Source organism: Acanthochromis polyacanthus, chromosome 19, assembly GCF_021347895.1.
Source record: "Acanthochromis polyacanthus isolate Apoly-LR-REF ecotype Palm Island chromosome 19, KAUST_Apoly_ChrSc, whole genome shotgun sequence".
In the NCBI taxonomy this organism is placed as follows: Eukaryota; Metazoa; Chordata; class Actinopteri; family Pomacentridae; genus Acanthochromis; species Acanthochromis polyacanthus.
The window spans coordinates 123,361-144,458 of NC_067131.1; the positions used below are offsets into that span (position 1 = coordinate 123,361).

General features: G+C 42.2%; 2 protein-coding genes and 1 long non-coding RNA gene across 3 annotated transcripts; all 3 read left to right on the forward strand.

Moving 5' to 3' along the window:
• The first annotated feature begins 7,908 nt into the window (after positions 1-7,908).
• Positions 7,909-8,855, forward strand: LOC127531127 (uncharacterized). Its single transcript, XR_007938073.1, has 3 exons — positions 7,909-8,379; positions 8,495-8,564; positions 8,752-8,855. It is a non-coding gene; the product is annotated as an uncharacterized LOC127531127 (long non-coding RNA).
• Positions 8,856-13,583: 4,728 nt separating this feature from the next.
• Positions 13,584-14,924, forward strand: LOC127531126 (uncharacterized). Its single transcript, XM_051939603.1, has 2 exons — positions 13,584-13,675; positions 13,784-14,924. Exons 1-2 carry the CDS (start codon positions 13,599-13,601, stop codon positions 14,922-14,924), a joined length of 1,218 nt encoding a protein of 405 aa, XP_051795563.1. The 5' UTR covers positions 13,584-13,598.
• Positions 14,865-20,205, forward strand: LOC127531125 (uncharacterized). The gene is made up of 3 exons (XM_051939602.1): positions 14,865-19,797; positions 19,915-20,050; positions 20,129-20,205. Exon 1 carries the CDS (start codon positions 14,942-14,944, stop codon positions 19,520-19,522), a length of 4,581 nt encoding a protein of 1,526 aa, XP_051795562.1. The 5' UTR covers positions 14,865-14,941; the 3' UTR covers positions 19,523-19,797; positions 19,915-20,050; positions 20,129-20,205.
• The last annotated feature ends 893 nt before the right edge of the window (positions 20,206-21,098 follow it).

Consider the following 21,098-nt stretch of genomic DNA (forward strand, 5'->3'; position numbering starts at 1 on the left):
ACCAGTGAGATCTTCCTGTCTCTGCCTTTCAAAATAAAAGCACAGCACAATTTCAAAATAAAAGCCTGTGACGGACCAAAAAATAACCCTCTCCTGCCCAGCTCCGGACATGCACACATCCCGAGCCCCTCCCACGATTTCCGCGCGGGAATTGTCTAGTTAGGGGCTCGGGCTTCGACACGAGCCACTCTCCTCTCCATTGCAAAGCAATGGGAGGAGAGTGGCTCGTGGCGAAGCCACGAGCCACTATTGTTCTCCTGTTGCGTTTATTATTCCGTTTTATTTTTCACGTTTCCGCCGTTTTTCGGTCGCTAACTAGTCCTAGGGCTTTGAGAAAACCAAAATAAATTATATATCAAAACGTGCGGCTTCATCGGGAATAGTGTGCTATGACTTTTCTAAGACATTCGTCATTTTTTCGCAGAATTATTCGCAAAAAACTGCGAAAAAAGTCCCATAGAAAATGAATGGGGTGTGAAAAAAATCGGTTGAAAAAATCCACTTTTTTCCAAACGCCACTGCTTCGCCATACGTTCACCTAGAAACTTCATTTAACCATCAAAACGCAGTGATTTTTCTCGTCCCTGCAGGAATGTAGTTTATGTCAGGCTGAGATTTACAGTTTTTGATCAGTGAGTCCTCAAAAAAGGGAAAATTCTCAAAATCTGCTCTGGTTAGAGTGCAGCATGTCAGTTGGTAGAGTGGAGGAGAGGTGAAAAATTCGCCTGAAAATTTCACGAACGAATCGTCCTCACGACCAAACGATAAATGTTAGGGGAATGAAATTTGGTCAGATTGTAAACAATTTTCCTGGGATTCAAATGAATCCAAGTTTGAAGACGTAGCTCTTTCTGAAGTGAAATGGCAGGCAGCAGTTTAGACCAAAGTCGCACCGTTCTATCCATAAGAACCAATGTAAACGGAATCATCTGGCTCATGGAGGGACAGTGTTTTTTAAATCGCTATAACTTGGTCATTTCTCACAATATCTGGAAAAAAATTACATTTATGGTTAGCCACAGCCTTCCTCTTGCTCACGGTCACTTTAGTTTTCAGCTAGCATTCACGGTTAGCCCACAATTAGCGCCAGAACGCGACGTTGAGCGCTGCTGCTGAGAAGCACTTTTCTGCTGTCTGTGGCAGGCACCGTTGCTATGGTGGCCCATAGCAACCGCCCTTACACACGCGCAGGCATGGTCGCACGCACACACAAAGACTCATTGGTGTGCCACACCCACCTTCACACCCAATACCTCCACAGGAGCTGCATTTCAGCCTGAAAATCAGTTCAACCTCTCAGCTTCACACAGCCTTTAGAGCAGGGGTGTCAAACTCACTTCCAACACACCTGATACAAATGATCAGGCTCGTTATCAGGCTTCTGCTGAGCTTAATGATAGCAATTCATTTGAATCAGGTGTGTTGTAAGAAGGAAACATCTAGAACACAGAGGATAGTGGTCCTCCAGGAACTGAGTGTGACACACCTGCTTTAGAGTAACTCCAATCCAAATTTTGACCAGGTGAGATCTTCCTTTCTCTGCCTTTCAAAATAAAAGCACAGCACAATTTGCCAGTTAAACCTCTCAGCTTCACATAGCCTCTACAGTAACTCTAATCCAAATTTTGACCAGATCTTCCCTTCATGCTGTCAGTAAGATCAGCACAGTCAAACTGGCGCACCCACTGTGCCTCTTTCACTTCCTCCTGTAATTTCAAAATTCATTTTTCACAAATAATTCTACAAAATGTGGGTCAATCGATCTTGGGTCGCTTTTCACCAACCTTCAGCACCTTATTGTCTTCCCAGTCATGATTCTAAATAGATGGAAAATTCCAAGATAAACATATCAAAACTACACTAAATGTTTATTGATATAGTCGGTGGTCTTCCAAATATCCATTTTTTGTCAGTTTGTAAAGGATGCTGCTGATGCAAGCCGCAAGAGTTTCACAAGTTCATGGTGACAATAAGTGAAATTTGGAAAAAGAAAACTCTTAATATGTCTTCAAATATGCATCTCTGTCTCTGTTCAACTGTTGGGATTTTTTTTTATTACAGTCGAGATCTCAGTTAGTTCCGATATTATTTCGAGAAACATTAAACAGGTTAAGGTACTGAAAATATGTTCAGCTAATTTGAAAGTTCATGTTTGAAAGCTTGCCATTATCATAAAAATGCCAGTAATTTGCATGTGCCTGTCTCGGAAGCTCCTGCACCACGATAGTAGAACAATATCAAAATGTATCTAATACAATTTATTTTAAAAAGCATGCTATCATGATATTGCTTTGATGGGCCAAGTCAGTTTATATGGGGGTGTATATTAATACTAAAAAGTTTGAGCAAAATAGTTACAATATTCACTGCAGCCACCCTCTTTTGGGACAGAGCAACAGAGGACACTCGATTCCTATAAATGCAGTGTATCTTCTGATGAAGTAATGCAATCTTGAAGACTGTTACTTTATGTCTTTGCCTGTTTGTCAAATAAATGAATATTAATTGATCAAAATAATTGTAAAACACAATAAAATAAGTAAATAAAATATAGTAAATGAATACAGAAATAAATCAATAATACTTGTAGTTAAAATAATAACATAATAATGCTTAAAATAAGTAAATGAAAACAATGATAAACAAAATATAATTCAGGCAAACATTAAGTGAAAATTCAAAAATAATTTAAAAATAAAAATGCAAAATGTAATGTTCTTCATTAGAAATGTCATTAAAATGACATAAAATAACAATAATGCAAAACAAAATGAAAATTATTTTAAAACTTAAAAAACAACAAAATATTCATGATAAAATAAAAAGAATTAAATAAAAATCTGAAACACAAACATGTAAACTATAAGGAAAAATAAACCTAATGAATAAAACTGAAATATAAATGCTAAATGTTAATTTCCATCATAAATACAATAACAAATTACATAAATAAATAAAATATATTAAAATGATAAACGAATCCAAAATGCATATAACAAATATGAAATAAAATAAAGCTGAAAATACAATAAGTTTTTTATAAAATCACAACAATAACAAAATAAAAGTAAGAACAGTTTAAAAAAACACAATAGTGCAAAATAAAAAAACTAATTACTTTTATAATTAAAAAATAACTACAATAAAATATTCACAATAAAATAAAAAATAGTAAAATTACAAAATCCAAAAGTCAAATATTAAATCACAAAAATAAAATGAAAAATGTAAAGAATAAAATTAAAGCAAAAAATATAAATGCTAAATATTAATTAAATATTTTTTAAAATGTCATTAAATTAATCATTAAATAAAACAACAAAAATGGTGAAGTAAATAAAATGTATCAAAAATAATAACATTAATAAATAATAAATACACTTAATTAAAATAATAAGATAGTAAGTCTGAAAACAAAAGGTGAAGTTAAATGTGTTAGATCAGCCCCCAGGAGAGCAACGCCTGTTTATGAAAGTTTGATAATTGAATTGGTATTTTGTCAATTTTAAATTACATTTAAGTAAAAATGAATTCCTCCTATTTTTTGGAAACATACTTTGGTATTGCATTCCACATTTTAACATTTTCTCTTATGAGGCGACACAACCAATTAATTTTGAACATATTATTCATATTATTAAAAGATAGAGATAGATAGATAGATACTTTATTAATCTCCAAGAGAAATTCACAGTTCCAGCAGCATGAAAGGTAAGAAGAAAAACAAAACAAAACATGAGCGCATGCAAGTTACAAATAAGACTATGAGAAGCAGAGCTGTTATCCCTGGGTGAGCTTGAACCACCAACCTTTTGGTTAACAGCCAATCGCATTAACCAACTGCACCACATGTAAACATGATTATGTTATTAGTCATTACTTAATTTCATCCTCTTCTCTTCACATATGGTTGTAATACTCTCTTTCTATGACTCTTTGGCTGTGTCCGAAATGGCATACTAACGTACTACATACTACATACTCAATGAGTATATACTGTATACTATGTACTATAAGTATGATTAGAATGCCAACCGTTCACACTGTAGTATACTACTACGTTCCCCATAATGCATTTCAAACCTCCAACGACAAAAACCGGAAGTACGGCTGTCTACTGACACACACACACTGCAGACAGAACCTTCTGGAAAAAACGCCTCTCCCAACAGGCACCCGGCAACAGCCTAGCAACACCAATCAGCGGTGGCATGGAGGCCCCGGTGCACGTTCATTGGCACTTCTTTCAAATAAAGCCGCTGGCCGCTGGCCGCCAACGCCCTTTCTTCGGTTCCATTCAGAGGTAAGGTTGCGTACTTTTCTCCTCCCTGCTAGCTTTAGCATAGGCTGATTCTGCACTATATTCTATTAAATATTATGCTCCAACTGAATCTAAATGCTAAGGGTAACAGTAGAAATGCATACTGAATGTTGAAGTGGAAAAACAAACGACAATATTTTTGGTATATTTCAATGTCTGCATTGGTCATGTTCAAGTTGCTATCATTAGCTTATTCAAAGGCTAGCTAGCCGTTAGCTAGATACATAGCTTTTGGATAGCTAGATAGCTTTTGTCTTGTCTTTGGAAAATGTTGCTGCAACGGATAAAATAGCCTTTTCTGCCTCATAATGTTTGTTTGGAAAATGATTAAAGTAGATGTAGTAGTATTTGCTTTGGTCATGTTCAAGTTGCTATATGTGCTTTGGGACGTTTTAATTTGGATCTATGTACAACGTTTGTCTTAGTAAAATAGTGCTGTGATATCTCTTCTACCTCATTGTGTTTTCTGTAAAATAGTGTGGTTAAACAGGAGCTTTGCTATAACTGTTTTAGTCTTGCAAAATGGTGCTGTGTGCACTTTCACAGGAATTTTGATGTTTAAATTAATTAAGGTGCCAGTGCTTTGTTCCATCATGTTAGAATCAGTTCTATAAGTCATTTAGGACATCATGATGAGTATAATATTGTTTATTTATGGCATGTTGCATGATTAAATGTTTCAGTGCTTCCATTCAGTAGGCATTGTCTGATCTTTACCCTTGTTGTGTTTTAAAATCGTTGTTTCAGTTTCTGAGTCAGCAGTGACAGATTTTTTTTTTCTCTGATAAAAAAATACATTGTGAGGACATTCGATGTGTTGTGTATGTGTACATGTTTTTCTGCTCATATTGGTGATAACCGTTTTATAGCAGTGGTTTCAGACAAGTCACAGTGTTTGGTTTTTTTCTTTTAAGATTTTCACTATGCTGTAAGTGTCTTAGTCTTGTAAAATGTACTTTATACTGCTAACTTATCTTCAGCTGGTGCGGTCACCATGACACAGGAGTGTCACTAGGTTTTAAGGACAGGGAGGCTTAGCCCCCATGAGAAATTGCTTTTCCACTTTTTGGGCCGATTTAGATTTTTTCAGAGATACTTTACTGTTTAAATGTTTTAGGCCACAGTGGCCATGACTTTTGCTCACAACACAATAATTCAGGGCTGCCAACTTGTGATCAGACCTCAGAGTGAGATTTGGTTTATGCGAGATGCTGATGGGGGGTCTGGGGGAGGGCATTGATCCTATTTCCTGCATTCTGGTGTATTTTAATAGCATTTTGTTCAAATCTTATTATAGAGACAACATTAAGGGATTAAAAAAAAACATTGAGATTTAAAAAAATAGAAAAAAAACAGAGCAACTGCAGCCAATATTGAAAATGTTTCTTTATGTAAAATATGGATGAAGGTTCTGTGGCTGGATGTGCACAACACATTTCAGTATTTTCCATAAATATATGCATAATTGAAATAAGTCCATCCACCACTTTGTAACATTTGTCTTTATAGGATTCTAATGCACTCAACAGCTTCAAGTTGACCACATCAGCCAACTAAAGAATGAAAAGTGCTGAAGCAAAAACAAAACATCTTTATAACTTAAATTATCTATTCACTGAACAGAATTACAGTCAGACACTAAACTCTGTCCCACAGGAGCAGGGTTACATGGACTAATATCAGGACCAAACCAGGTCTGACTGGACCTCACAGGAGCAGGGTATCATGGACTAAACCCAGGACTAAATGAATGAATAACTTATTAACTCGGCCCAAAAATAAATAACAAAGGCTGTAAATTCAGAATAAATGGCACAACTGTATACAGGAACAGGAAGAGAACAGGAAAAAATGAATTTTGTGAGCCATGTTGTACTCCCTGAGGCTTCAGAAAATTCACCAGTTACTTGTAGTGCAGTTTGTATCTGTGATTTATCTTTGAGGAATAAAACTGTGTCATTAGCGAGCTGTGAAATCTTTATCTCACGATTGAAAACGACTACACCTTGAATATTTGGGTTGCAGGAAATATTTAAGAAGGTAAGTAATATTTCTTTTTCTGTTTCTTTTCTTTAATGCAAAAAAGTAACTTGAGTTTTTCTCGCCTTCTTCTAACCACTTAGCTCTAGATCTGATGAAAGCGCCTTTCGCTAAGTTCATGTACATTCTGTCAAGCTCTTCTCTGAGGTTTTTAGTGTGCTTAGGTCTTCTTCAGATAAATCATGTTTGGAACTTAATAACTGTAGCTGGTTTATTAGAAAATTCATTTTTTCATCTTTTACTTTTTTTATTTCTTTACTACGTTTAATTGCAACTTCTCTAATTTTAAATTTAAAGTATTCCCATTTTTGAATTGGATTCATTTCTCTATTACTGAATATATACTTAGCAAGTAATTGTACCCCTTCTTTAAATTGTTTATCATCTAATATATTATTGTTTAATTTCCAATAGCCTCTTATGTTAGAATTCTCTTTTGATCCTGTTAATCTTAAACTTATTAATTTATGATCAGACAGTGGAGCATGAGTATGAGAAATATCTAAAACAAACTGTAAACTCTGTGATGAGATGAACCAAAGGTCAATTCTTGACTGTAAACTTCTGCTGGTGTTAGACCACGTGCAGTCTGTGACATTGGGGTTCATAAATCTCCACACATCGGTTAACAAAGATGATCACTTATAAATGAGGTGGGTTTAAAGCCCAGTAATGATGCAGATCTTGGAGGATGTCTGTCCATGTAATCATCTGGAGCATCATTAAAGTCTCCTCCTATGATAATAGTAGAATCTTTGTATTTTTCCTTTAAATGGTCCAAAGCTGAAGAGAGTTCAGTAAACATGTCCTTTGCTTGCGATGCTCTGTTTGGTCCATAAACATTACAAATGATAGACATCAAATCATCCACCTTCAAAACTACAATGATCCGGCGGCCTTTGTTTGAAGCTTTGGTTTCCAGAATATCACCATTAAATCTGTTTAAAAGTACTGCCACTCCAGCTGAATAATTGTATACAGGCAGTTATAGTAGCAGCAGTACATGCATCTGCTGATGTGGGATTATTTCTGTCTTTTCAGCTTTTTAAAACACAGAAAATATACAAAGGATTTATCATTTCTTCACTATGTTGAAGCCTTAGTTTATACTGTGTTTATACATTTGTCTCTGTAAAATAGTGCTCTGACAGATGAAGTATCTCTTGTATCTTGTAGTGTTTGCTTAAAAAGTAGTGTGGCTAAATGTAACATTGACTACATTTTTCAGCAATTTTGATGTTAAAATTAATTAAGGTGCCAGTGCTTTGTTCCATTATCTTACAATCAGTTCTATCAGTCACTTAGGACATCATGATGAGTATAATATCGTTTATTTAAGGCATGTTGCATGAGGAAATGTTAACATATCATTAATTACAGTGTCATATTAATTCTCTGTGCTGTGTTAAAGACCAGTTCAGCTACTTTTGCTGCAGACATGTTGAGATTCTTCTTCTTTCTGAGAAAACATGCAGTAGTGCTTTAATTTAGTAGCCATTGTCTGATCTTTAGCCCTTTTGTGTTTTGAATTAGTTGTTTCAGTTTGAGTCAGGAGTGTAAGTAGATTTTTCCCTCTGATGAAAAAACACATAGTGAGGACATTAGATGTGTCTTGTACATGCATGTTTTGCTGCTCATATTGGTGCTTACTGTTTCACAGCAGTGCTTTTAGATAACTGTTTTTTTTTTTTTTTTCACCAGCCTTTGGACAGCCTTTTGGAGAGCCTCTGGATTGCCCTTGGACATCCTTTGGTCGACCACCACTGCATCACCTCGTATCCATCCATCCATCCATCCATCCATCCATCCATCTGTTTTGTGTGCCTTGTTCTCTCTCTCTCTCTGTCTCTCTCTCCCTGTGTTTGTGTGTCTCTTGTGCTCTTGTGCTGTCTTCCAGGATGCCTCGGAAGGGGAGACGCTCCCAGGCCCAGAAGCAGCGCTGGAGGAAGCTGGACGCGTCTGAGATGCCCACCCCTCCTGTCGACGCACCCCACTGCTCCCGCTCTCCCCAGTACAAGGTATGTTTACACCCGAACTGACATGCTCACTTGTGCAATACAGAATGTGCTAAGTTGGACACATTCATGGCATCCGCACGATGTTGAATTAAATAAGTGTATTATTTGCTCACAGAAGGTTGGTTCCACCCTGCCAGCCGGACGGTTCTGGGAAGAGCGGCAGGCGCGTGCAAACTTTATTGCACGTAAGTACTCAGCTGTTTTTATCATGAAATATCTTCACAAATCATATTTAGTGTACCCCCAACAATTACCCGTTGAACACAGATTCTGCTGTTCTCATACAATAATAGAAAATGGTGATTGTTGTATGAGCTCTCTTTGTTTGAAATCTGTTTTAAATCCTCTTTTGCTCTGTCTTCTTGTGAACAGGCCGTGGCACCGGTTACCGCCACAAGGTTAAAAAATGGCCAACTTCACCCTTTACTGGGCGCAACCACAAGTTGGTCATTCCTCCTGAGCGCCTTGGAAAGAAGGTATAATTATTGATTGTTGTTGTTCGTTTTCTTAAAAAGTTCTTTTGACTTTGATACTAAAACTGTGGTATTTCTTTTGCAGTTCATTCTTCTTGTCGGGGACTCCCATCTACGTGCTCTTGTAGATGGCTTTATTCGGATGCCAGAGTCTCGGCTGAGCTTTGGCTTCCTGTCGATCCCAGGGGCATCTGCTTCTGAAATTCGCACTGAGGTTCTGCACGCTGCAGTTCCTCGTGCACCTGATGCCGTCTGCGTCATGGCCCCTGGCAACAACCTGACCAGCACCACTGTTGAGAAGGCCGGTGTGGACTTTGCCAATCTCCTCACCACTTGTGGCAACCGCTGGTCCAAGGTTTTTGTGGTCGACTTTCCTCCCCGCCTGGTCGTCGACGTCCAACACCAGGACCTGCTTCGCCAGGAATACAGACGTGTGGCTGCTCGTATGGGTAAGAGGAAAAACATTGTTTTCATCCATTCCATTCACTGAATGAACAAACTAGAAAGACGTGACCTACATTTTAACAATAACTCAAGTATCAATGGATATTTTGGTACAATGATGACTTTTTTTTTTTCAAGGTGTAAAGTTCTACAACACTGCAGAGCACTTCCCCCTGAGTGATTTGGTGCTGTGGAGCAAGGATGGTGTAAGTGTAGTATGTTGTGAAAAAAAGTTGTTGATTGGACAAGTTTGGTTCACAGCAGATGTTCACTGACATTAAAACTGTTTGTATGTGTGTTTTTTTTATTTCTTATTTATGCAGGTCCATCTGAGTGATCGTGAGGGGATGGGGATCCTCGTCCAGTTATTCTGGTCCGCTGCCAGCGAGCAACTGGTGACACCACCTCCTTCGCCCCGGATCTCTCCTCAGCCTCCAGTTCGGAAAGCTACAGTGAGAGAGAGATCCCCTGCTCCACCCAGCCCGAAACCCCGTGAACGGAGGAAAATTGGTCAGGGCGGCAAGGTAATTGATAAATTGCTTTATGTTTTGTAGACTTTTTTTTAGACAACTGTGACATCATGTATTGTGATAATAATGGTAATAATATGTGTACTGTGGTAAAAAACATTAGTTATAATTCACTGTGACGCTTTCTGTGATTGCAGACGAGCCATCCTCGGGAACCTCCCGGTCCAGAGGTTCACCAAAGCCCAGGATGGCTCAACAGCAGGTTTGTGATTCTTCAGATATTTCTTTCAGATGCTACTGGTTGTTTTTTGACAGGAAAAACTGTAATTAGTAGTGTCTGCTTTGTGTTTTACAGGTGGAGGAGAGCTTCCTTCCACTGAACCCCGTCTGGTTCAGCAGCACAGCCCTAAGTGCCATGGAGAAAGTGTCTCCCTCCCATATGTCTTGCCTGGCGGATTTCAAGGCTTCTCCTAAGCCAAAGAAGGTAAGTTGATTGATTAAAATTTGATCTCCCACGGAAGGATTGTATGAATGTTCAAACGTGTAATTCCTGACAGTTAATTCTGCAGATGTTTTTTTTTTTAGTGTCATCTGCAATTAAGTAAAACTAGTTCATAACAACAGCCACAAATAAAAGACTTGAATCAGCTACACAGAAATGTAGTTGTAAATTGTTGGATAGCTGTTCAACTCCATTTAATTGGTATCTCATTTGGTTGCTGCTGACTCCATTCCACAGGCATCGACATTGTCCACACTGACACTTGCTATGTTTTTTCTCATCTGTCATCAGCTGTTTGACTCACCCCCGGCCAGATTGTCCTGCAGTTGGGGCAAGACAGAAACCCCTGTTTGTTCTCCCATTGCAAAGGTAAGGATTAGTCCTCTTCTCATCAATATGTATCATCTGACTGAAAATCATCGTCATTTCACTGAAGTTTTGTTGTTCTGTGTTTAGATGGCCAAGATGATGACCCCCTCACCGAATAGACAGGTCTGGACAGCTGATGATGCGGGCTGCAAGCCTCCTTCTCCTGAGAAGGTATATTTACCTCTCTATAATCAATTAAAAGAACATTACAAAGCAGGCATCTCCATTTGTGGCCATTTTTGTCATTCCTGTTTTTTTTCTGGCACATTTACTGTATAATCACAATTCCAATGAATCGCTAGCATTAGGAAAATTGAAACTACTAGCTAGCTATCAGCTACCAATCGAGCTTATTTGTTAGCTTGCTATCTTTCGGGTAGTTGGCTTTGGGACAACTGAAACTACTGGCTAGCAAGCTGGCAGCTAGCAATCTTGCTTATTCAAAGGCTAGCTAGCCGTTAGCTAGATGCATAGCTTTTGAATAGCTAGATAGCTAGCTTTTAGACAACTGATGCTATTTAGTCGTTTTCCGACTATCCAGCTATCGTGTTGCTTTATTTTTTACGTGTCACTGTTATTGTCATTTATCAGATGACCCGAACACTGACTCCATCACAAGCCCAGTGGCCCTGGTTCATGACAGCTGCATCCACCTCAGCTGATGCACCAACAGACAATGTAAGTTTATTCCTCTATGATAGACATGTTAGACAATACACAAGTATTTTTTTTTTTAGTAAGTCATGATTGTTTTTTTTGTTTGTTTGTTTACTGCAGTTAAAAATATTTTTTGGCAATTGAGAGAACTGTTATTACGCTGGTCACAATACAATAAGCTACCTGTAATGCTGTGTTGTGTGCCGTTGCTTTCACAAAGTAACTCTTGCTTCTAATCAGGGTTTTACATTAGCACTAGCCACTGGCAAAATTCATGTAGAAAAGGTGAATAAAATATTTACATCACTTGCCATTGGCATGGTGGAAAAAAGTCAGTGGAATACTGACTGTTATGTAATTGCATTTCAGACAAACAGGAAAAGTATGTGGTCCAGGCAGTCTTCAGTAGCCTTCAGTCTGTACAGTAATGTTGATCCCATGACCGTCAACTGTCTGTTAGATGAAACAACTGTGATTTAGTCATAAGTTGTCTGCTCAAAGCACCCTCCTTAAGCCTCCTCACAAACATTGGAGCAAGTCCCATTACGTTAAAATAGTAATGTGATGTTGAAATCTGTCTTGATGTCTACAGAATAGGAGCTAACTAGTCAATTAAATTGGGTGACATCGGGTTATGTGTTCATGGTCTCAGAAAAAATGTAAGTCATTATGATCTGTTCAAATGCAATTTCAAGAAATAAAGAAAATATGTTACAATGCCCTGGAAAAAAGTCCCGGAGGGAAATTCTACAAATAATACAATAATACAACAAAACACACACACATATATATATCGATGTGTATATACACACACACACACACACACACTAAATAAATAAATAAATAAATAAATAAATATATATATATATATATATATATATATAGAGAGAGAGAGAGAGAGAGAGAGAGATAGATAGATAGATGTGTATGTGTAAACTATATATAAAATATATGTTAATATGTATAATGTTATATACATAATATACACATATGTAATATGCGTGATTGCAGTAAACACACAAATATGTATATTAAACTAGCTAAGGTAATATTAAGCAATAATACGCTAAAATAATACAAGATTTCCATAAATTGGTGAGAGGATGTTCATAATGTTGGAACAATAAAAGTTCTCACTGAAACATTAAATCATATGATCCTTTAACTGAAGAAGCTAGTACTAATGCCAAGCTAAAAAAAATTAAGCTGTCTGAATAAATAATGAAAGTATAATAATTACTGATCACAATTTGTCATAATTTTCAGGATAAAACCAGGAGCGAGATTCGCCGTGTGGAGTCAGTCCGGGCCAGTCATTCTCAGAATGATAGGAGGTACAAAGTATTTTCCCGCAACCATCAGTGTAGCTGTAATGCATTGACATTTCTGGCATACCACACTGAGGGCTGTCAGTTCACCAGGACGACACTCGATAGAGTCCTGGCTCAGGGAGACGCGCTGTATGTCGGAGTCAAACAGCAGTTGATTCGCGACAAGACCTTCCAGAGCAATCACCTGACAGTCGAGGAGATGCCAAAGCAAGTCCTCACAGACAGACATTTGTATAATGTCAACATGCGTGACATCAGGTGTGGCTTTTTAAAAACTCAAGTATCGAGCCCTGGAAGACGGCAGTGGTGGCTTCCGCTTGCCAGCCAGCTGGAGTCTCTTTCTGCAGAGGTTAATCAGGCTTTAATCATCATTTCACCTGAGGTTATTGCTGTTTTCCGTGATCAGTCCGGGAGGTATGGAGTGTTTGATTCCCACTCCAGAGACTTGAGAGGATTACCCTCTCATTCCGGTAAGGCGATCGTCATGACTTTTGCGGAACTCAGTGACCTGGCTAACCACCTCCACACACTCTTCAGAGACCGTGGAGACTCTGCAAGTTACGAGTTTGTCCCGGTATCTTTTCAGACTGACAGCCCCAGTGAACATCTTAGACAATCCCCGGAAACCGAGGTTCAAGATGAAGTGTCTGAACCTGCTCTCCTCGCATTGCAGGCAGACAGTGGGACGGCTGTCAAAATTGAGGAGGACATTAAAGGTTCCTCAGCTGTCCCACAAGAAATAAAGCTCTCTAAAATCAACAAAGATCGGAGGCAAAAAGCCAAGAGGAGAGCATGTGACAAAACTGAACAAATCAAAGAAAAAATTGTGAAAAAAACCTGTGAAAGAATTAGGTATGCCAGCTGTGCCGAATTTCGCAGGAAAAAAATTCAGGCACAGAGTAAATGTGTGCAAAAGAACCGTGAACAACGGCTATTGTCTTCTAAAAAATACTATGCCAAGTTCAATGTCAAAATGCGAGACAGCGTAAAAAACAAATACATGACAGATTCTGCTTTTCGGAGCAGGAAAAAAAATTATGTTGTCAAGAGGTACAGCACAGATCCAGCCTTTCGGAACAGGCAAAAATATTATGTTGTCAAGAGGTACAGCACGGATCCTGCCTTTCGGAACAGGCAAAAAAATGATGTTCTCAAGAGGTACAGCACGGATCCAGCCATTCTGAACAGGCAGAAAAAGTATGTTGTCCAGAGGTACAGGAAGGATCCAGAGTTCAGGCTACATCATATTCAACGCTGTAGCCTGCTCAGAAGACGCAGGTTGGCTGCCAATCCTGACATGCGTCAGAAGTTGCAGAGAGCACTGAGCATCAGGCGGAAATACCGACAGCTCGGAACCTCTTGCCAGCCAGTGCTCACTTCAGTGATGGCAGCGGCAATAGCAGAATTCCGTGAGACCATCAGCCATGGACCAACATACGTCTGTACTGTCTGCCACAGGACTATGTTTCCAAATCAAGTCAAGTCATGCAAGAGAGTTAAATACTCCACCAACATCGACGTGGCACAGGCTTGCTTGACTGGAACATATGTGCATGTCTGTGACGCTGAGTGCTCCTCCCCTTGCTCAATGCCACCAGAGAGACTGCAGGAGTGGATCTGCCACAACTGTGACAGCCACCTCAGTCGTGGGAGGATGCCAACACATGCAGTAGCGAACAATTTAGAGTTGGCACCCATTCCCCCGGAGTTGGCCCAACTCAACATGCTGGAAAGACAGCTCATCGCAAAAATCCTCCCGTTTGCGAAGATCATCGCCTTACCGAAAGGACAGCAGCGAGCAGTCCATGGAGCTGTTGTGTGCGTTCCATCGGAAGTGGAAAGCGTTGTCAACAGTCTTCCACGTCCCCTCCCAGAAGCACAGCTACTGCAGGTGAAATTAAAGCGTCACATTCGATTCAAAGGTTACCAGCACTTCTACACTGTCAACATGAAGAATGTGCTGGTAGCCCTGGAAAAACTCAGAGAGCAGCACTCTGAGTATTCTGATGTGACCATTGATGAACAGGCCACGTTCCAAAATCTCCTCCACGACTCAGACAACGAGTGCACGGATGATGCGCAGTGGGGAGAAGACGGCATGCTCGACGAGGAGCTGCTGGAGGCGGCTGATAGCTACACTGAGCCAGTCTTGGCCGATTTTGTGTCAGCCGCAGGAACGAGTCGGCCAGAAGACGACCAAACGTGCAATACTGACATGCCATCACCAAGCACTGAGCTGGAAAACCGGTCCAATATGTCACGACAGAAACCCTCTTGGAGGAGTCTGCTGATGACATAGACTCTCAGCACGACGGCATGGATGCTGCCCAGTGGGGAGAAGACATCTTGGACCAAGAGCTGCTACAAGTGTCTGACAGCTACCAGACCAATTTAGCTGCAGACATACCCACCGAACAGCAGGAGGAGCTAAGACCTGGACTTGCTCTGGACACCTGCATGCAGCCACCAGACATTGCGCAGGAAATCCTTTCCTATGGAGATGGCATTTTCAGCGTTGCCCCCGCCCAAGGCAACAAACCTGTGGGATTTTTTGCAATCCCCAAACTGGAAGCCATGGCGTTCCCTGTGCAGTTTCCCACAGGAGAGAACACGCTGGATGAAGACCGTCCCATCAAGCTTTCACCCAGCAGATACTTTAACGCCAGGCTTTTCGGGGCAGACACGCGGTTTGCCGAGGACCAGACTTACCTTTTCTTTGCGCAGTTTGTAACGGAGACGAACCTCGCGAGAGGAAGTATGTCGATTCAAATGCGCAAAGGAAAGATGCGCACAAAAGACGGGCGTGCCATCAAAAACTCCATGCTCCAGGACAAAGAGGAGGTGGAGAGATTAATTCAGGCCAAAGAGGCCATGCGATTTATGCAGCCTCTGAGAGGCACACCTGCATATTGGAATAAAAGCCTGAGAGATTTGCATGCTATGCTCAGGCAACTCGGCAAACCGACGTTCTTTTTGACTTTTTCGGCAGCTGAGATGAGATGGCCTGAAATAATTGGGGTCATCAAATCTCAGCAAGGACAAACGCTTGGTGACTTTTCCGAACTGGACTGGAAAGCCAAGTGTGACATTTTGCGCAGTAACCCTGTCACCGTTATGCGCATGTTTGAAAAACGTGTGGATGCCCTTATGGCAAAGTTGATCCTCTCACCAGCGCGGCCCATCGGCGAGGTGGAGGATTATTTTTACCGCGTGGAATTTCAGGCCCGCGGAAGCCCACACATTCACATGCTAGTGTGGGTCAAAGACGCCCCTGTGTACGGCGAGGACTTGGACCACACCGTATGCAGGTTCATTGACCGCCACATTTCCTGCCAGATGCCTGACCCCGAGAAGGACCCGGAGCTCCACAAAATCGTCTCGGAAGTTCAGGTACACAGCAGGAGCCACACCGGCTCTTGCCGAAAGGGAAACGTGGTGTGTCGTTATGGCTTCCCCAAGCTGCCGTTTGATATCACCTGGATCACGGAGCCCTTTGCTGCCGATGTGGAAATGGAAGATGGTCAAGACCAGGAAGAGGTGATGAAGGAACGGAGGGAGCAGATCCGTCGGCAGCAAAGGGAAGCAAAGGAAAAGCTTCGGCACCTGAGAGAGCTCCTCATGGATCCGAGGGCCTCCTTTGAGAGCTTGTCAGATCTCCTCCGTCGATGCGACTTGGAACACGACGCCTATATGAAGTGCGCCGAAAATCTGACAAGCGGGAGCGTGGTCATGCTGAAGCGGCAGCCGAACGAATGTTGGGTTAACGCCTATAACCCAGACCTTCTCCGCGCTTGGAACGCCAACATGGACATCCAGTACGTCCTGGACGAGTACTGCTGTGCCATGTACATGATGTCGTACATCACCAAGCCGGAGCATGAGATGACCGAGATCCTGAACTCGGTCGTGAAGACCAGCAGAGAGTCTGCTTTCAACCAACGTGAGGAAATGAGAAAGATCATGCAGGCCTATGCGAAGCACCGAGAGGTCAGCGCCCAGGAGGCAGTGGCTCGCACGTGCAGCTTGCCCCTGAAAAAGTGCTCGCGGTCTGTGATTTTCCTCTCGACGGACGAGGAAGCCATGAAGATGAGTCTTCCTATGAGTCGCCTGAAGGACATGGCACCTGACTCTGAAGAGGTCTGGATGTTGGGGGTACCTGACAAGTACCTGTTCAGACCAAAGACTCCCGAGTTTCAGGGGATGTGCCTGGCTGAGTTTGCATCAGACTACCGGGTAGTCTACGGCGAACAAGCACAGGGCCCCAGTGCCATTGCCCTTTTGTGTGATAAAGGACATATTGCCAAGAGGACAGTCGGAAAACCAGCAGTCATTCGATATGCGCGCTTCTCTGAGACCAAGGCGCCAGAAAAACATTTCAGACGACTGCTAAAGCTGTACCTCCCCCACCGATCTGACGACGAACTCAACGACGGGGGTCGCACCTCGTACGAAGAGTTCTACAAATCCCGACGCGACGTCAAGGACATCGTGGAGCACAACAGGAAGCGATTCGAGGGACGAGGCGCAGGCATGGATAAGGCACTCCAGAACGTCCAGTTCGGTCCGGTCCTCAACGCTTGGAACACGTTCGCACCCGAGGTTGAGGCGGAACGGCAGGAGTGTCTTGAGCTCCGTGAAAAGATCCCAGAGGAGCAGGACGAAGACGCCGTGCCCGACTTTGAAGACCTGAATGTCGGTGAACCCGTTCCCCGAATCGAGGCGCCTCGGTTAAGTCCAGACTTTGTCCGCAAGATGTTTCAGAGTCTGAACGAGACCCAGGCGTGCGTCTTCTACGCTGTGCGCCAGTGGTGCCTTCGGCGTGTGTGGGGCCAAGATCCAGAACCGTTCCACTACTTTGTCTCTGGTGGAGCTGGTTGCGGTAAGTCCCACGTCATCAAGTGCATTCATGAGGAAGCAACGAGGATTCTGCGGCAGCTCCCGAGATTCCGGGACGCAGCTGACATGTCCCAGCCCTCTGTCCTTCTGACTGCCTTCACGGGCACGGCAGCCTTTAACATCGCGGGCAAAACGTTGCACTCTGTCCTTAAGCTTCCCAGGTCCCTGGAACCGCCGTACCAGGGCCTGGGCAATGCACTTGATGAACTTAGAGCAACTTTGACTTCGGTGGAAATTCTCATCATCGATGAGATTTCCATGGTTTCCAAGAAGCTGTTTGCCTACGTCAACTGGCGATTCCAGCAGCTCAAAGGAAACCGAAGACCTTTTGGCGGCATTTCCGTTCTCGCAGTCGGTGACTTTTACCAGCTGCCGCCGCTGGGCAGGGCCAAGCCGCTCTGTGTCTACGAGGAGACAGAGTTTGATCTCTGGAGAGAGCGCTTCACCATGGTCAACCTCACGGAGATCATGCGCCAGAAGGATGACCGAGCGTTCGCCGAACTCCTCAATCGACTGCGTGTCAAGCGCAAGCAAGATCCTCTGTGCGCTGCGGACAGAGGCTTGCTCATGAGAGCCGTCTCTGACGGCAAAGATTGCCCGCCAGGAACGCTGCACGTCTTTGCCACCAACAAGCAGGTAGATGGTCACAACGCAGCCACCGTGGCCTCCCTGCTTAAAGGGGACGTCAAAATAGCGGCCGAGGACTACAGGAAGGATGTCGCTACCGGCAGGAAGGTGCCTGTGCCCAACATCAAAGGCACCAAGAGAGATTTGCCTGACAGCATAATGGCAGCTGAAGGAGCAAGAGTTATGCTGATCAGGAATCTCAACGTGGAGGATGGCCTTGTCAATGGAACCTTTGGGACCATCTCCACCATTCTGCCTGACAGACGTGACCCTAAAGTCGTGAGCTTTCTTGGACTTAGACTGGACAATACCACAGCAGGACAGACTCTCCGCAAAAAGCTTCTGGGCCCCTCGGACGACTTGGTGTACGTCGAGAGATCCGAGGAGAGCATCGGTCGCAAGGGCGGAGTCGTGAGACGTCAGTTCCCCGTCAAGCTGGCCTTTGCGTGTACAGCCCACAAAGTTCAGGGAATGACGGTGACGTCGGCTGTCGTGAGCCTGAAACGCATGTTTCAGCCAGGCATGGCGTATGTGGCGCTTAGTCGCACCACTTCGCTTCAGGGTCTCACCATCACCGATTTTGATGAGACAAAAATCTATGCTGACCCTGCCATTACGACAGCTTTGGAAGACATGCGCAGCGCGAGTTTCCAGAGTGTTACTCCGCTGTTGCACCGCTTCAACCGGACGGAGCGACCAGACGCAGAGGTGACAATCGTCCATCATAACACCCAAGGGCTTCCATCTCACATGGTGGACCTGAAGTTGCATCACGAACTCAGGTTGGCAGATGTGCTTTGTCTCACCGAGACACATCTGTCAGGGTCCTCTGTATCCTCGTCCTTTGATCTGGAGGGATACACTGTGTTTCACCGCAGCAGACAGGCGTGTTACACCACGTGCAGGGACATGGCGTCAAAGGCCGGGGGTGGAGTTGCCGTGTACTGCAGGAGCGCTCTGATGGCGGAGGCGCCGAGCTGCATGGGACGTGTCACAGATCTCGAATGTCTGGTCGTGAAGGTTGAGGTCCCAGTCAAAGTGCTAATAGCAACTGTGTATAGACCTCCAGATTTTGGTTTGCAAAAGTTTCTGCCAAACCTCAACGCTCTCTTGGACACATTGGAACTGTTGGATCACCACCCTATTGTTGTTTGTGGTGACTTCAACGAAGACCTCCTTTCGAGAGGCAAAAAAAGCATAAGAGATGCACTTCTGTCCAGAGGCTACAACCAATTGATCACAGAGTCTACCACAGACAAGAACACTGTGATTGATCACATTTACATTTCCCAACCTGAGAAATGTGTTCAGTCAGGTGTTCTCCAAACGTATTATAGCTATCACAGCCCGGTCTATTGCATTTTGACTGGCTAAAGCCTCACCAGCCAACACTGATTTTGTGTCACACACTCACTTTGTGACACATCAGCGTGTTGTGCTGTCCGATTTTACAGTTGTGTCACACGTTTTTCATGTGGCACATTGTTCTGCTGTGTTTTGTTCTTGGTCTGATTTGTTCTTTGAGTTCCAGGCCTGAGGGGGTCCAGGAGGTGCAGTGGTGAGATCAGACGTCCTCCCACAAGTCCCCTCCTCTCGGACGCCCAGTCCTTTTGGAAGTCTTCTACAGCCTCCCCATAGGCATGTCTCAGGTAGGAACAAGTGTTCAATAGATATTCGTTCTAATCGTGCACATCAATTTACTTAATTGTTGAAAAATGTCAAACTAATTGATTTTAATTTGCCACTCTTAATTGTTCACCTTTTAGAATTTGGACTTGGCTTCCTGTGGTCCAGGGAGCGGGGTGTGTAGTGTGCAGTGTCGGCCGACGGCCTGTATAGGTCCGGTAACGGCTGCAGCTCCACATCTGCTTCCACGACCTGCTACGACGGGACATGCCTCAGGTAAAAACCGCAGTACAGATTTGCACTTGTTTCACATTTCAATTTCCCCAGTTAATTTTGATCTTTTAACACCCACAGACAACACAGAAGACCTCCAGAAGGCTGAAAGAAAAGGCTGAATGTTGTAAATAAAAAATGTATAGTATATGAAAATATTTCAAGTCTGAAGTGTCTTCTTTGGTTGCTATAATAGTACTACATGTACAGTATTTTGTATTGCATTGTTACATTGGTCCTTCTCTCTATGTATATGGGTCATTCCAGAATTGGAGGACAATTTAGGCATCCTAACCTTTGAAAAATCTCATATTTTTCGGTCATATATTTAAGAAAACCAGATAGCAAGCCATCAAATAATGTGATTCGGCCAGCTCAGGCATTAAAGTTACACTTTTTATGAAATGTTTTATTTGATGTGCGCCATGCATAGTACAATCCTGTTATGAATACTCAGGAACCTGAAAAAGTATATTTTTTTCAAAAATGTTTAATAAATCCTTTACCATTAAGTAAAGAAGGCCACATGCACATTGGATAATCATTTAATTTCAGTTAAGACTTGACCTCGATTAATTTAAACAACTTTTGAACTCTGGCATGCCCAACTTTTCAGTATTTGCTTGTTTTTTTTAATTAAATTGCAAATATTTGCTCAAATCTATTTCAAATTAAATCATTCAAACCACTAAAAGTACAATAGGTCAAACCCTCATGAGTTTGGGAAAATCATTTAAGATTATTTTGATAAAAATTATTTGGTAACGGTTGAAATTAGAGTAACAGGGTTGAATGGATCCATTACTTCTTATTATAGATCATAACATAAATTTGACAAATACTCAGGACCACAGGAATGTTGTTTCATAACATCTTATGCTGTGTATTAACCTGCAATGCCTATCATTCAATTTCTTGCATATTTCAAATATTAGGTTTTGGGGCTTTCTCTTTCATATAGGTGTAACTATAACAAGCTGGAATGTATGATATGAACATATTTTCAATAAAGGATCAGTGAGTAGGAATGATACATCAACATGTCACTAAG

Excerpts from the sequence above, each read along its gene's own strand:
- LOC127531126 (XM_051939603.1), top strand. The coding sequence starts at position 13,599 with ATGCGAGACAGCGTAAAAAACAAATACATGACAGATTCTGCTTTTCGG. Across the intron at positions 13,676-13,783 it reads AAAAATTATGTTGTCAAGAG|GTACAGCACGGATCCAGCCA; the intron begins GTACAGCACAGA and ends TGTTCTCAAGAG.
- LOC127531125 (XM_051939602.1), top strand. The coding sequence starts at position 14,942 with ATGGATGCTGCCCAGTGGGGAGAAGACATCTTGGACCAAGAGCTGCTA.